The 16,265-nt window shown below is 39.4% G+C and overlaps 1 protein-coding gene across 20 annotated transcripts in view; it reads right to left on the bottom strand.

Moving 5' to 3' along the window:
- Positions 1-16,265, bottom strand: part of KANSL1 (KAT8 regulatory NSL complex subunit 1) — a 197,017-nt gene that overhangs the window by 50,229 nt on the left and 130,523 nt on the right. For 16 of the 20 annotated variants that reach the window (XM_054458820.2, XM_054458836.2, XM_063656802.1 and 13 more), the window contains one exon: positions 6,236-6,337. The exons of the other annotated variants lie outside the window; for them this stretch is intronic. In XM_054458820.2, coding sequence (XP_054314795.1) covers positions 6,236-6,337 — 102 coding nt within the window. The remainder of the gene's footprint in view (positions 1-6,235; positions 6,338-16,265) is intronic. 20 annotated transcript variants of the gene reach the window in all.

The raw sequence follows: 16,265 nt of genomic DNA, 5'->3' as shown, positions 1-16,265 counted from the left end.
ACGCCTGTAATACCAGCACTTTGGGAGGCCCAGGCAGGCAGATCACTTGAGGTCAGGAGTTCAAGACTAGCCTGGCCAATATGGTGAAACCCCCATCTCCACTAAAAATACAAAAACTAGCTGGGTGTGGTGGCACACGCCTGTAATCCCAGCTACTCAGGAGGCTGAGGCAGAAGAGTCACTTGAACCCAGGAGGTGGAGGTTGCAGTGAGCCCAGATCACACCACAGAACTCCAGCCTGAGTGACAGGGAGAGACTTCATCTCAAAAAAAGAAATTGTTTTGGCTCTTGAAAATACTTAACGTTTCCATACATACTTGAAAATCAATGTTCAATTGTTACCAAAAACAACACAACATAAACCAAAAAATCTTGCTGGGATTTTTCACTGGGTTTGCATTGAATCTGTGTGTCTAACATTGACTCTTCTAACACATAAATACAGCATACATCTCCATTCACTTACCTATGTAATCTTTTTCAGAAGTTTTATGGTTTCAGCAATAAAGTCATTAATGTCTTTTGTTAGATTTATTCCTAAGTATTTTATGTTTCTTGATGCTACTGCAAATGGAACTGTTTCTCCGGGTTATTTTTCAGTTGTTTGCTCTAATAAATAAAAATAGAATTGACTTTCATATATTGACCCCGTATCTGGAAACCTTGGCTAAATCTAATTCTCATAGGTTTAGGCAATTCCATGGGGTTTCTATGTATCACATCTTCAAATACAAGCAGTTTTGCCCTACCTTTTCCAATTTCCATGCCTTTAATTGCTTTTTTCTTGCAGTATTGCATTAGCCAAGACAGAGTATAATGTTTTCGTTTGTTTGAGGCAGGGTCTCACTCTGTCGCCCAGGCTCAAGTACAGTAGCATGATCTCAGCTCAGTGCAACCTCCACCATCTGGGCTCAAGCAATTCTCCCACCTCAGCTTCCAGAGTAGTGAGGACTACAGGTGCACGCCCCCACACCAGGCTCATTTTTGTATTTTTTGTAGAGATGGGGTTTCGTCAGGTTGCCGGAGCTGGTCTTGAACTCTGAGGCTCAAGCGGCCCGCCCACCTTGGCCTCACAGAGTGCTGGGATTACAGGCGTGAGCCACTGTGCCCAGCCTACAATGTTTTTAGGATATATTTTTTTCCTAATTGTAGGCCAACAAAAAAAGCACTTTCACCAAGTAGTGTGATGTCAGGCGTTAGTTTTTTTTCCTAATTTTTAAACAGCATCACAGCTCAGGAATAAGGTTGTCTTCACCTTTGATTTTCACGATTTTTACTACAATGATGTGATTCTCATGGTTATTATTCTCGAAGTTTCATGATTTTTTAATTTTATTTTTCAGACGGAGTCTCACTCTGTTGCCCAGGCTGCAGTGCAGTGCCACGATCTCGGCTCACTGCAACCTCTGTCTCCTGAGTTCAAGCGATTCTCCTGCTTCAGCCTCCTGAGTAGCTGGGATTACAGGTGTCTGCCACCATGCCTGGATAATTTTTGTATTTTCAGTAGAGACAGGGTTTCACCATGTTGGCCAGACTGGTCTCAAACTTCTGACCTCAGGTGATCCACCCACCTCAGCCTCCCAAAGTGCTGGGATTACAGGTATGAGCCACCATGCTCGGCCTAAAGTTTCATACATTTGTAAACTGACTTTTTAAATTCAAAAATCCAGCCATTAAGCTCCTCAATTTTTTTCCACCTTTTTTTTTCTTTTTCCTCATGACTAAGAATCATATTCTCGTGTTTATTCATATGTATGGTAATTTTCTATTGTATACAGACAATGTATGCAATACATTATAGAGAATCTGAATTTAGTTAGCTTTTCCTAAAGAGTGTTGATTTTTGTTCTAGCAGGCATACTACTACTACCTGGTTACCTTCATTTTGTGGAGCTAGTTTTGTTTTTATAAAAGCATACTGGAGTCTATTTTGGTTCCCTCCTTAATCCTATGGTGAATGCCTTCGTCCTGGGAAACATTCTTTAACTCTTTAAGTGTGAGCCTTTATTGGTTTCAATCAAAGCCCTCAGGTTTTTGCCAAGTCTAGTTGGAATTCAAACTCCAAATTCTGCCTTCCCTGCATTAGGCAATGATGATCTTCTCTGATCAGCTCTTTCAGCCTTCCAATTACTGCTTTCCACTACGCCCTATAAAATCTTCCCTAAACATGTGCAGGTCAGGGGTGAGTACAAAGATCTGAAAGGGGCTCAAATAGATTGTGGGCCTATGCCCCTCCCCATCTCCCATAGCTCCCTCTTTGCCACTATTCCCTCCTTCAATTTCTACCTACTTGGCAGCCCTGAACTCCATCCTCTGATAATATACAAGCCCATGAAGCTGTGACTATTGAATTCTAGAAGCTCTGGGGCACATGGACTGAGAATGCTCTCATCTCTTCCTGGCAATACTTTCTGTCTGAAATTTTGCTGACACTGTTGAGTAATTTACCTAGTAATATGCACAGGTTCCAAGCTTGCCCTTCTTTGCTCATTACCTTTTCTTAAGCAGGGGAAAGCAGGCTTCTATTTATTGAAGAGAGAGAATGAGAAGGTGGGGAAGATAAAAGGCATGTTTCAGAACACTAGAGAACAACTCTCAACCGCTTTTTACATGCTCTCTTTCCAAGGGCACACCCTCTTTGTTCAAAAGGAGTCTTAAATTTCACAGAAGCATTTATCTGTACACACGACTTATCGGCAGCTACCAAGCTAGAGGCCCATAAGTTTTCTCTCCCTCAGCTAGCTTTACACCTTTAAAAGTGCCTTTGAGTCAGAAGTCAGAATGAAGAGGTTAAAAAAAAAAAGACGCATTTTTCTAGGCATTCCTCCTTAGGCCTTCCCTTTCTATAACCCACTACTCTGTGGTATAAAAACAGTACCCACTTCCCTAACCCAGAAAATATTCCTTGATTTGCTCCATGACTCAAAAAAGGTTCACCCATGCATTCAGTCTCCAGTTCTTTTGCTCATAGGTTGGGTCCTTTTAGAACAACTTAGTTCAATAATATCTGTACTGTATTCAAGACCCAAGCAGATATATACTAGTTCTGTCAATAAACAATCATCCTGTTTGGAAATAAAGCAAAAAGACTATGTATCCTTGCAGTGTACCACTGGGACATTACCTAACAAGCCCACCTAGGAATCATCTGACTCTCCATAAATTATTTAACTTTGTTTTACCTACTATCTATAATTGATTAGGGCCCAGAAGTGTTCCTGGATGTTTATTTTAGAATGCTGACAAGTTAAAGTTGGTTTGCATCTTGTTGAAAACAATGTCCAAAGTTACAGCTTTATTGTTCTATAGGATATTAATAACTTTCGTATGCTGTGTAATCATATTCCTGCATTCTTCCTTTTTATCTGGTATTAAAATACTGTTAACAATTTGGCCACCATCATGATTCCCTCGTTATTCAGTAAATCACTATATATTTAGGAATTATGTCTAGGCTGGTGCAGTGGTTCACACCTGTAATCCCAGCAGTTTTGGAGGTCAAGGCCAGCGGATTGCTTGTGCTCAGGAGTTTGAGACCAGCCTGGGCAACTTGGTAAAACCCCATCTCTACAAAAAATACAAAAATTAGCCAGACGTGTTGGCACATGCCTGTAGTCCCAGCTACTTGGGAAGCTGAGGTGGGAGGATCGCTTGAACCTGGGAGGTAGAGGCTGCAGTGAGCCAAGGTCGCACCACTGCACTCCAGCCTGGGTGACAGAGTAAGACCCTGTCTAAAAAGATGGAAAGAAAGAAACGGAGAAAAAGAGAGAGAGAGGAGAGAGAGACAGAGAGAGAGAGAGAGAGAGAAAAAGAAAAGAATTATATCTAATGTTTTGAAACTATATTTTGACAATTCTAAAGACACTGATTTTTTTGTTAATTCCAGCTGAGTTTCAGAAATGAGAATACAAAAATTAAACATAACAGAAAATACCTCTGACATTATTATTTTTAAACTACAAGTCTTCAAATATATTTTTGGGTAATAAACAAGCGCAGTCCAGGAGTTTGAAGCTGAAGCGAGCTATGATTGTGCGATTACACTCTTACACTCCAGCCTGGGTGACAGAGCAAGAGCCTGTCATAAAAAAAAAAAAAAAAAAAAAAAAGGAATAAATACACCTACCTCCATTTGGGGAAAAATTTAACAAAATGGAAAACAGGCTGGTTACATGTGGGTATGAAAACTTACAGTTGCTCTCTGTCCCGGGCAACCTAATTTTTTTTTTTAAGCAAAACTGAGAAAAGTCACTTTCCTAAAATTTAAAACAAAACAAAACAAAAAAACCTGGGGAACAAACAAGCAAAGTTAAATACTGCCTTCTTATACAGAAAAACTTTGCGTGGCAATTGACATAGGCACAGCTTTGCAAATATTTGGCATTTTAAAAATTTAAGTCAATAGCTTTTAAGAAACATATGCTCTGCGCCCATTCTACTAATAATAAACAATGGAAATGTATTGTCCCTGCTCCCCCCCACCCCACCCCCTAGCCCCCGTCTTCTCTTAACACTTTCTGAACGCTTTTCAGAAAGCATGAATATATTCATAAAGGGTAGATAATTCATGAAAACAGGGAAGGGGTAATCTCTCCTTGACAAAATAGTGACAGTGTATACTTAGTTGCTTTCATTATTTATTTTACTCAATCCAAAAAGCATTCTATTGCACAATGTAGAAACTAGTATGGCCAACACAAAGGGAAAGACGGTCTTGACCTTCAAGAATCTTACAATTTAATACACACACAGGAATCTTACAATTTAATACACACACAGGCATCTTACAATTTAACACACAAGTAAATGAATGAAGGGTAGGGAAAGGAACAAGCTCCTAAAGAGTGTGTATATACAAGTGAATCTGTATAAACTGTCTCACAATCACTGTGGATTTTTTAAGACAATGAGAATCAGTAACACAATGGAGGACTGTTATGCCCTGTCCCTCAGAAGTGCTGAGGTGAGAGAAAACATGACTATAGGGAGATTACTCAAAAAAGTTTGGAATCCCTAAATTTTATATACAAATATATAAGTATCTACATAGAACTTAACTCCCCTATCACATATGCCTCATGTTTCATGTTTCCTGTACCCATACCACCAATTTATCTATGTTTCCTTTCTCACTTAACAATTTTTACCCTGATTAGACCATTCACTAAAAGTTTCATTAACAACTTAAAAAAATTCTGTAAACAGCATGCAATGAACTTATATTACGACTTAAATAGTGGCAAAACTTGGCATTCTGCTCTTTAATTTATTCAAAACTACTTTCCAGTTAAGAAATATCAATCTTCTAGTGTCTTCACATTTATCTCTAGCAACAGTGGCTGGCTTGCAAAATTAGGTGAGAGATCTTTCCAAGTTCTAAACATCTCCAATATCTGCCTCAGAGAAAATTTAGTTTCCACCACATCATGAGTTCCTGCTAACAATGATTAAAATAAATAAAAGAACTATAAGGTTGGTTTATTTGCAGATAGAAGAACAGCTTGCTTAACTCACCATTTAAAAAGCCATCACTTCATACTAGCTTTATTATCTGAAGAGTAATCAAAATAATAAACTACTGTTGTGGGACTCTGGAATTTCTAATTAAGTTATGGAGACTTAAATCAAGAAATATGAATATTCATAAAACCCAGTAACCTTTTAGGCAAAGTAAAAAAGTGAAAGAACAAGTGCTCTTGGAATTCAGAAAGAAAATTAACTATGGTATTGAGAGAAACCAGGAAAGAGAAGGAATCACAGTAGAGCTAGGATACAGAAGGAAACAGAAAATAACAGTTTAATGCTCATTATAGAATAAAAGTGAGTCACCCATAGAGACCATTTTCAATGTTCTTGTGAATTTAACCTCTAGTCTAACCTTTTAATGAGAAGGCTATAATATATTAGAGTGGCCCAGAAAGGTGACCTTATGTCTCAGGTGTCAGAGCCACACCCAGGTCTCTTGATTCCCAATGATACTCCCTAATGCCTTACTTGCTCTGGCTGTAGTGTCTTGAGAGTTGGAGCTGCTTTTAATCCTATGGTCAGCTACACAGCTGCAGGAGGGGCCCTAGGTTCCCTATTCAGGAATTCAGATCTTAAAATGCCAAAAGTGATAAAAGTAGATATAGTTCCCCTCCTTCAGCCAATGCAAGGATCCTAGTTACAGAGAAGAAACGGTGTGCCAACACCCTTAATTCTCACGCATGTCACCCTTTCTATCTTTTATACTTACCAATTTATCAGTCCCATGATCTGTCTTCACCTCAGAACTAAGTGGAAGAAATAAGTCTGTTGTATGCTCTGGGGGAGGTACCTCCCCAAGAACTATCAACCCCTGCAGGATAGAGAGGAGAAAAATAGCATAAGTGAGCAGTATAAATTTCAAACTTAATTTAGGAGTTAGTCTCAAAAGGACTGTTGGTGTACTAGAGGTCCCCTCTTCCTTACCCTATGGTTCAGAAACAAACTACACCAGCAGCAGCTTTGTTTCCCCAAAGTGCTATTTCAACAAGAAGCAGACCCAGGCTCCCCTCTCTGCCACTTGACTGCTCTGACCTACATGGTTCATCAGCCATTTAGCATCTTTATTCATATCTTTCAGATATGAAATCTTTACCAGATTATGGCATTTATACCATATTACTAGACTCCACTAGATTAACAGCAGCAATGCAGTTTTTGTAGCCAACAAATGCAGTTTATGACTTACTAAGCTGAAAATGCTACTATTCTTAATCATGTACTCAACCCTACACCTGCACAAACAAAACTGAATGAAACAAATGTGGAACAGTCCCCTACAATTTATCAGAAACCAAGAGCTTCTTAAAAGCTGGCCCAAAGGAACCTACTTTTTTCATAAGCATAAATATTACTTCGGATTAAGTTCCTGCTTGACAATTTCAAATTCAGACCTTTGGAAATTCATTCCAGGAAACAATTTACATAAAAAGAAATTAAAAATGAACCCATAAGTCCTCCCCATTGTAGGTATAATGAGCCAGGATGGGTAAAGGCAGAAGTTATCTTATTATGAAAAAAACAAAATACTATGTATGAATCCCACCATGTATACAAGAAGAGGTGACAAAAACAAGGCTATGACACTATATAACCGAAAGACTGGGATGCAAGTGATCAGGGTTCCCAATCTCTTTCTCTGGCCTAAAAAATAGAGAACTAGATTAAGAAGCTCTTAACGGAAATTTAATATCAGAATCACCTGGGGAACCTTATCAAATTATACTGGCTTAGGTCCAACATCTACTCAGTACCTCTGGGGGTGGGGCCAGGTAGTCTACCTTTTTATGGGGGGAAGGGGGGCAGGACATGGTGGGTACATGGAGGTAGGTGTCTCTCTCTCTCCTCCCCCACCCCCCCATCCCCACTATGTTACCGAGGCTGATCTCAAACTCCTGGCTCCAGCAATCCTCCCACCTCAGCCTCTGGAGTAGCTGGGATGACAGATGCCTACCACCATGCCCAGAGGTGTATATTCTACTATTCTTTAAAATCTCCCCTGGTAAGTCCTAAACTCGCAAAGTTGAAAAACACTAGACTTGATTAGTTTGGGCTCAAAGAACATCCTAAAGAATAGATTTGGGGGACTAGGGATTGTGACTATTAGTCTGAGCTCTCTAGGCCATACAACAGACTCTTATGAGCCACTAAGCCAGATGATCCATCCCTGGGGTCCTTGTAACTAAAAAACCAATATGAAATACGAGCTGCAGAAAAGGGGGGAAAACATTAAGAAAGAAAAATGGAATTTTATTTCAGTTTTTTAAAAAGAAGTATGTATCTCTTTTTCTCTTGAAGCAAAAGAAGCACTGCCTACCTATTCTGGAATACGACTACACTTAGCCCATATCAAAAATGAATTGGAAAGTCCCAGCATGGTGGCTCACACCTGTAATCCCAGCACTTTGGGAAGCTGAGGCGGGTGGATCGCCTGAGGTCGTCAGGAGTTCAAGATCAGCCTGGCCAACATGGTGAAACCCCATCTCTAATAAAAATACAAAAATTGCCCAGGCGTCGTGGCACATGCCTGTAGTCCCAGCTACTCGGAAGGCTGAAGAAGGAGAATCGCTTGAACTCAAGAGGCAGAGGTTGCAGTGAGCCAAGATCACACCATTGCACACCAGCCTGGGCGACAGACCAAGGCTCTATTTCCAACAACAACAACAACAACAAAAATGAACTGGAGGCTGGGTGTGGTAGCTCACACCTGTAATCCTAGCACTTGGGGAGGCTGAGGTTAGGAGTGTGAGACCAGCCTGGCCAACACAGCGAAACACCGCCTCCAGTAAAAATACAAAAAATAGCTGGGCATGGTGGTGAGCCCCTATAATCCCAGCTACTTGGGAGGCTGAGGCAGGAGAATCGCTTGAACCTGGGAGGTGTAGATTGCAGTGAGCCAAGATTGCGCCATTGCACTCCAGCCTGGGCAACAAGAGCGAAACTCCACCTCAAAATTTAAAAAATTAAAAAAAAAAAAAAAAAAGAATTGGAGTCTCCTCAGAAACAAGAGAAAGGCCATTAACTAGTAAGCAAGAAACATTAACCCTAGCCTTTAAAATGAAGTTTCTCTGGTTAAAAGAACTTCTGCTTCAAAATATTTTCTTCCCTAAATCAAAAGCATAAAATATACCTTACAAACTTTATCACGTCCAAGTAAAAACTATTTGCAAAAGACAGCTATCTTGTACACCACTGCCTTCTCAAAATGTATTCAACAGATATTCCCTACTTAAGGGCCCAAACTGCCTTCCTGCTTCCTGTACAAAGCAAGCCAAAAATCATTTTATTATTCAAATTTTCCCATAACCGGTTCCTAACATTTTAAAGATCAATTTCCAACTACATTCCCCAATTATTTCTGTTAGTGTTATACCAATCTCATCATCTCCTAGACAAATGTTTCAATGTATGTGAAGCTGTTGCTGCTGCTGGAGGTAGGGGTTATTAGTCAGCAGAAGGTTTAAAAAAAACTGAATTAAAGGTTAAAACATGAGCTGTTCATCTTTATTTATACTGATTTTTATATTTTATCAGTCCAAATTGCCATTCGTCCTTCCAAAGAGATTTTCAACAAGTCCCACCTCCTTCCAAGAAAATGTCCCAGGTTAATGAGTTCCTACTTGCTTTATCCACACTGCCAGACCTCCTAAAGCATGGTGATTGTATCTTACTTTCTGTGTATTTAAATCTCATTTCCAGAGCATTCATAATTTTATGCCACATTATTTATTTCACTTATTATTGCCTCAGTTTCTTGTTTGTTGAGACAGGGTCAAGCTCTGTCACCCATGCTGGAGTGCAGTGGTGTGGTCACGAATCACTGTAACCTCCCCCTCCCGGGCTCAAGTGATCCTCCCACCTCAACCCCATAAATAGCTGAGATAACAGGTGCATGCCACCATATCCAGCTAATTTTTGTGTTTTTTTGGTAGAGATGGGGTTTCACCAAGTTGCTCAGGCTGGTCTCGAACTCTTGGACTCAAGTAATGCACTTGCCTCAAACTCCCAAAGTGCTGGGATAACAGGTGCAAGCCACCACACCCAGCTAATTATTCTATTTTTTGGTAGAGATGGAATTTCACCATGTTGTCAAGGCTCGTCTCAAACTCCTAGACTCAAGCAATCCACCTGCCTCAGCCTCTCAAAGTGCTGGGATTACATGTGCAAGCCGCTGCACCCAGCCTTTAATTGTTAACTAATGTTAGTTTATTGAAGATGTGGACAAAATACAAATATATTTAAATGCCCCATGTCCCTTAGCAGAGTCATACACCAAGAAAATAAATGCACAGCAAGTATTTGTTGAGTTGTATAATTTTTTTCCTAACAGGAAAATATTAACTTTATAATAATTATCGCCAGAAGACAGATAAATCTAACAATTAGATATAAAATTACTCCTTCAATTTTTCTTTTTCAGTTATATGAAAGTAAGGACACAGTCAGTATTTTCCAAAGGGAAGAATTTTTCCTTAAACTACAGAATAATTTCTAAATACAACCCTCAGATAGATTATAAAGACACCTTCTCCTAAGAGAGTATAATAAAACTTGGTAGGGACCATCTATTCATTGACATAATTTTATAGACCCACAGAGGATGTAGGTCAAAGCTTATGTCTCTACAGGCCAATACATGGCAGAACTGGGGCAAAAGTCTGGATCTAACTAATATTTCATTTCTCTTTTGTTCAGTTAATTCAATCATTTATCCACTCATCAGCATTTGTTAGGTGCTAAGGATACAAGAAAAAATGAGAGACCTATCCCTCTCCCCTAACCCATCCTTCAAAGTGCTTATTACATTCTAATACTGGGGCAAAGAAAAACAATGTAAATAGGTAAATGTTATGTACTACATTAGAAAGTATTAAATGCTAAAGAGAACAAAATATAGGATAGTGAGGGGATTAAGAAGTGGAAATGGTGGGGTTGGTAGTGACGGCTCATGCCTGTAATTCCAGCACTTTGGGAAGCCAATGCAGGAGGACTGCTTGAGGCCAGGAGTTCAGGACCAGCCTGGGCAACATGGCAAAACCCTGTCTCCACAAAAAAAAAAATTAAAAAAATTAGCCTGGTGTAATGTCACACCTGTAGTTCCAGATATTCAGGAGGATCACTTAAGCCCAGGAGAGACAGAGAGAGAGATACAAGTGGGAGGGGGTACTACAGGCACATGCCACCACGCCTGGCTAGTTTTTTGTATTTTTAGTAGAGAAGGGGTTTCACCATGTTGCCAAGGCTGGTTGCAAACTCTTGGGGCCAAGAGATCTACCCGCCCTGGCCTCCCAAAGTGCCGGGTTGCAGGCATGAGCCATCGTGCCCCTGCTTGAATGTTTATTTGAAGACAGAATCAACCAGCTATGCCAATGTGCTTACAAGATAGGAGGGAAAAGAGTCAGAGACACTGCCAAGGTTTCTAGCTTCCACAACCAGAAGAATGGAACTCCTCTTAATTTGTTCAGAGGACATTTGAATACACATTAGTTTTAATTAAACCTACTTTTGAAAATATGTGCTCAAGTGTTACACTGAAGCAACCAACAATCATCTATACACTGTCCACTGCCCCCAAGATATGTAAGTTCACTACGGCATTCAAAACCAAACACTGGATCCTCTAATTTAATACTGTAACTCACACCAAAAAGGATGAAAACAGCTAAAAAGAGGCTGAGCAAATAAAAAGCATCCAAGTAGGTAAGAGTCATTCATGCAGGTAGCATCTATTGAGTGGCTACCATGTGCAAGGTAGTGTGAAAACACAGTAATAAAATAAAAACAGATTCTACCATAAGGAGCTTATGTTCATCCAGCCTTGAACAGACAAAGAGACAAAGTATTATGACAGTACTATAACAGAAGTTGAGAGAAGGTGATGTCAGAGCAGAAAAGAGCCTAACTGAAGAGACTGATGGAAGTGAGGCTTTAGAGAGGAGGTCTACATAATTACTTAACATTCCCCGAAATATATTTAATATATTTTGAGCTATACTTATTCATTAACTATATACTTAATGACTTTGCCCTTTTCTGTATACAATGTTTCATATGCCACAATAACATTTATTTCAGATAAAGTTTACTCATGTTTAATAACCATGAAAAGAAAGGTTAGCATTAGCTGAGAAAACTTCATAATGTTCTACTCCACACCTGTCATGGCTACCCCAACGTGGGCTTCCCTAACATTCCAGGTTTAAACTGGGTCAATGTTGAATAGCTGTGGCATTAGCCTGGGGGCAATAAACTTAGGGCTGCTGTACTATGAAATAGCAACCGGTAGAAGCCGAAGAAAAAGGTCAAGAGTCTCCTTTTCCTTCACCATGTCCTGAGTCAGAGCCAGGATCATGCTTAGGCTGCACAGGCCTAGAAAACTCCAAGAGTGAAGCAAGCTTCTGCTTTACACAAGGACCAAAGGAACTGGAATGGGTCACAATTACACGCAGCCTTAATACCTCCTAAGTGATTCCTCTGTGGATGAACCCTGTCTTAACTGTATTTGCAATACAGCTAACAGGCAATTTCACACACTTCCTTACATCACTCTATCAGGTCAATCTTCCCTATGCATCTCAAGATAAACCAGTGAGCCCACTGCAGACCAGTTCCACAAGAATCACCCTGGGCTACCTGGAAAAGATAAGTTGTCTAAAGCGCTTTAAAAACCCTATTAAGATGAGAACCTCAACAACTTTACAAAAATTTTGAAGAGAAAGGTGTTCTAAGCTTCTGCGGTTCCCATTCAGCTCCTTCCCTATTCAAAAGTTTCAATGCTCTTCCACTTCCCATCCTCAATAACATTTCCATCCTCAGCTACAGCTGTGTAATCTCAAAGAGCAGTCAGAAGAGGAGATTTTAAAAAACAATGTAGAGTCAAGCCAGTGCTTCTGGGAGGCCAAAGCAAGGAAGATCATTTGAGATCAAGAGTTTGAGACCAGCCTGGACAACACAGCGAGACCCCATCCTTTAAAAAAAAAAAAAAAAAACCTTTAACCATTAGCCAAGCATGGTGGGACTTGCCTATGGTCCCAGCTACTTGTACTTGCAAGGCTAAGGTAGGAGGATAGCTTGAGCCCAGGAGTTTCAGGTTACAGGGAACTATGATCTGGCCATTGCACCTCAGCCCAGGCAACAGAGCAAGACCCTGCCTCTTAAAAACTGCTTAGTCCCTATTCTTTCCCCTTATTTACCAGGTGTGAAATTTCAATAAACATGTTTCAGTGAAATGATGAAAAGGACACAACAGCAAAGTATGTTAGAAAAAAAAATGCTTTGGAATCAGATAAAAAGTCCTGAGTTTAAATTTAGCTCTGCCTTTTACAAGCCTCTGAAGATTTATTCTGATCATTAAACAAACATACATGAGTAAACCTTTAATTAGTATACACTCAAGGTACATATATTGTTTTCCTTTCTCCTTCTAAAGCATGGAAGAGTTTCTTTTTAAAAAACAAGCTGACAAACTATGAAAATTAAAAGAGCACAACAGCATGCAGAAGTAGTACAGAGGAGTTCCTAGAAGTTATATTCTTTCTCCAGAGAGCAATATTATTCCCAAAAGGGACTCTACTCACTTCACAGCTTGGAAGGTAATACCTACCTTCTGACAGAACAGAAACTGGTGTCTGGATCCTAGAATCTCCTAGCAGTAGTCACAAATATATATATATTTTTGGTAATATGCCACTTAAATAAAATAAATGTTAATAAGCAACAAAGTAAATCTTTAAAAAGACAAAGCCCCACCATCCCTCCAATCTCCCACCCAAAGACAAATTATAACTCAACAGCCTATCACCAAGATTCAGCCTGTCACCTAGGTTCATCTCAAAATAAAAAGACCTGCACAACCCAGGAAGCACTGGGAAATCTTGGTGCAGCATGGAAAATATGAACACCAACCCACTTAACCAAAACACGTAGGAAAAAATTTCTTCCATTTCAGTAACTAAAAAAAAAAAAAAACCCAAGCACTTAAAGTGATTACTAACTTGAGCAACAGCTCTGCAGCCTGATACTCAAATCTTAGCTCTGCACTCACTTGGATGTATAACCATGAACAAACTACTTGACTGCTCTGACCTTCCACGATTGAAAATCGTGAATGAGAGTAAAATGCTTAGCACAGTGCCTGACATATCACAAGTGCTCAAAAACTTCTGTTAATTACAGTGTTACATAAAGACTAAATGCATGTGAATATATCATTGGGGAAAAATTCCATGGCTTGTTAGAGCAAGTTGAATATTGTCTCTTCCAAATTTATGTTCACCCAGAACCTGTGAATATGACCTTGTTTGGAAAAAGGGTCTTTGCAGATGTAATCAAGTTATGAAGATGTAATCAAGTTATGAAGAGCCATATGAAGCCCCATTTAGTGTGGGCCCTAAATTCAATATGACTGGTGTCCTTCTAACATGGAAATCTGGACACAGACGCAAAGAGAAAGATGGTCACGTGAAGATGGAGGCAGCAACTGCAGTGATGTAGCTACAGGCCAAGGAACACCAAGGACTAGCACAATATCAGAAGCTGGAAAAAGACAAGGAAGGATTCTTCCCTAGAGCCTCCAGAGAGACCATGGCCCTTTTGACACCATGATTTCAGACTTCTGGCCTCCTGAACGGTGAGAGCACACATTTCTGATTTTTTAAGCCATCCCATTTGTGATAGTTTCTTATGGCAGTCTAGGAAACTAATCCGTTTGTTGAAAAAGAAATATATAAATACAACAAGGAAAGCTGTGAATTTTCTTGATGCATTACTTATTGGAACTATCAACCTAGTTTTATTCTTCCTATCGGAATTCTGAGAAGTAAAAGATTATCTATGATGTATTTTACACATCAAGAATCTGAAGCTCAGAAATGTTAAGTGACTTTTCTTCTCAAGGTTCATGTAAGCAGCTGGTAGCAAAGCCACAACTAGAAGCAAAAATTTACCAAGTCCAAGTATAGGTGCTTAATACAATACTCTTTGAATGATGAAACTCTTGGATAATCAACATACATTCATGTGCCAAATAGCATTATGGTCAATGACAGACCACATATACAATGATGGTCTTATAAGATTTTAATACAGCTGAAGAATACCTGTCTTAGCACAAAGCACTACTCCTGTGTTTGTGGTGATGCTGGTGTAAAGAAACCTACAGTGCTGCTATTAGAAGTATACCACATACAATTATGTACACTAAGAATATGATAGTTGATAATAAAAAGCTATGTTACGGTTAAAAACACTTATTTCTTATGATAATAAAGTGTTATGTATTTACTATACTATACTTTTAATCGTTATTTTAGAGAGTACTTCTACTCATTAAAAAAAGTGAACTGTGAAACAGCCTCCAGCAGGTCCTTCTGTTGGCACTGTCACAGGCAATGAAAGCTCCGTGTGTGTTGTTAGCCCTGAAGACCTAACAGTGTAACAAGATGCAAAGGTGGAGGACAGTAATATCGACAAACCTGACCCCGTGTGGGCCTACGTTCATGTGTGTGTTTGTGTCTTAGTTTTTAGCAAAACAGTTTAAAAAATAAAACTTTCATTTTAAAATGGAAAGTTTTAAAGATAGAAAAAAGCTTGTAGAACAAGGTGCGAAGAAAATATTTTTGTACAATTACAATGTGTTTGTGTTTTAAGCTAAGTGTTATTACAAAAGAGTCAAAAAGTTTTAAAAACTTAAAAGTTTACAAAGCAAAAAGTTACAGTAAGCTAAGGTTAATTTATTATTGAAAAAAATATTTAAAATAAATGTAGTGTAGCCTCAGTGTACAGTGTTTATAAAGTTTATAGTAGTGTACAGTCATGTCCCAGGCTTTTCACATTCAGTTACCCTTCACCCACCGACTCACCCAGAGCAACTTCCAGTCCTACAATCTCCATTCATGGTAAGTGCCCTACACAGGTGTACCATTTTTATCTTTTCTACTATATTTTTACTGTATTTTTTCTATGTTTAGGTATGTTTAAATACATAAATCTTTACCACTAATTGCCTACAGTATTCAGTATAGTAGCATGATGTACTGGTTTATACCCTAGGAGCAATAGGCTATACCATATTGTCTAAGTGAATAGTAGGCCACACCACCTCAGCTTGTATGTATTAAGTATGTATGTATGTAAGTATGTAAGTATGTATGTATGTATTTGAGACAGAAACTCGTTCTGCCTTGCCCAGGCTGGAGTGCAGTGTCACAATCTCAGCTCACTGCACCCTCCGTCTCCCGGGTTCAAGTGATTCTCCTGTCTCAGCCTCCCGAGTAGCTGGGATTACAGGCACCCGCCACCACACCTGGCTAATTTTTTTGTATTTTTCATAGAGACAGGGGTTTCACCATGTTGGCCAGGCTAGTCTCGAACTCCTGACCTCAGGTGACCCACCCACCTTGGTCTCCCATGCCTCGGCCTCCCAAAGTGCTGAGATTACAGGCGTGAGCCACTGCGCACGGCCCTCAGCTTGTATTTAAGTGCACCTTATGATGTTCACACACCAACGAAATCACCTAACGACACATTTCTCAGTTTCCCTTTCGTTAAGCAATGTGTGATGGTATACACAAAACTCCAGATTATTTTCCAGATATTTAGAAATACTTTTCAGATATTTTGATATTTTCAAAGTTTCTGAAAACTGCTCTGTCATTACTTCTGAGTGATGAGCTGAAGAATAAAGCATGAACCAAATGAGGTGAGTATCTTCTTATACACAGCTAGTGAGACTATAAACTGGC

This window comes from Pongo pygmaeus, chromosome 19, assembly GCF_028885625.2.
Source record: "Pongo pygmaeus isolate AG05252 chromosome 19, NHGRI_mPonPyg2-v2.0_pri, whole genome shotgun sequence".
NCBI lineage: Eukaryota > Metazoa > Chordata > Mammalia > Primates > Hominidae > Pongo > Pongo pygmaeus.
The sequence above is the reverse complement of the archived record's forward strand: the minus strand, read 5'-3'. Positions and strand labels throughout refer to the sequence as shown.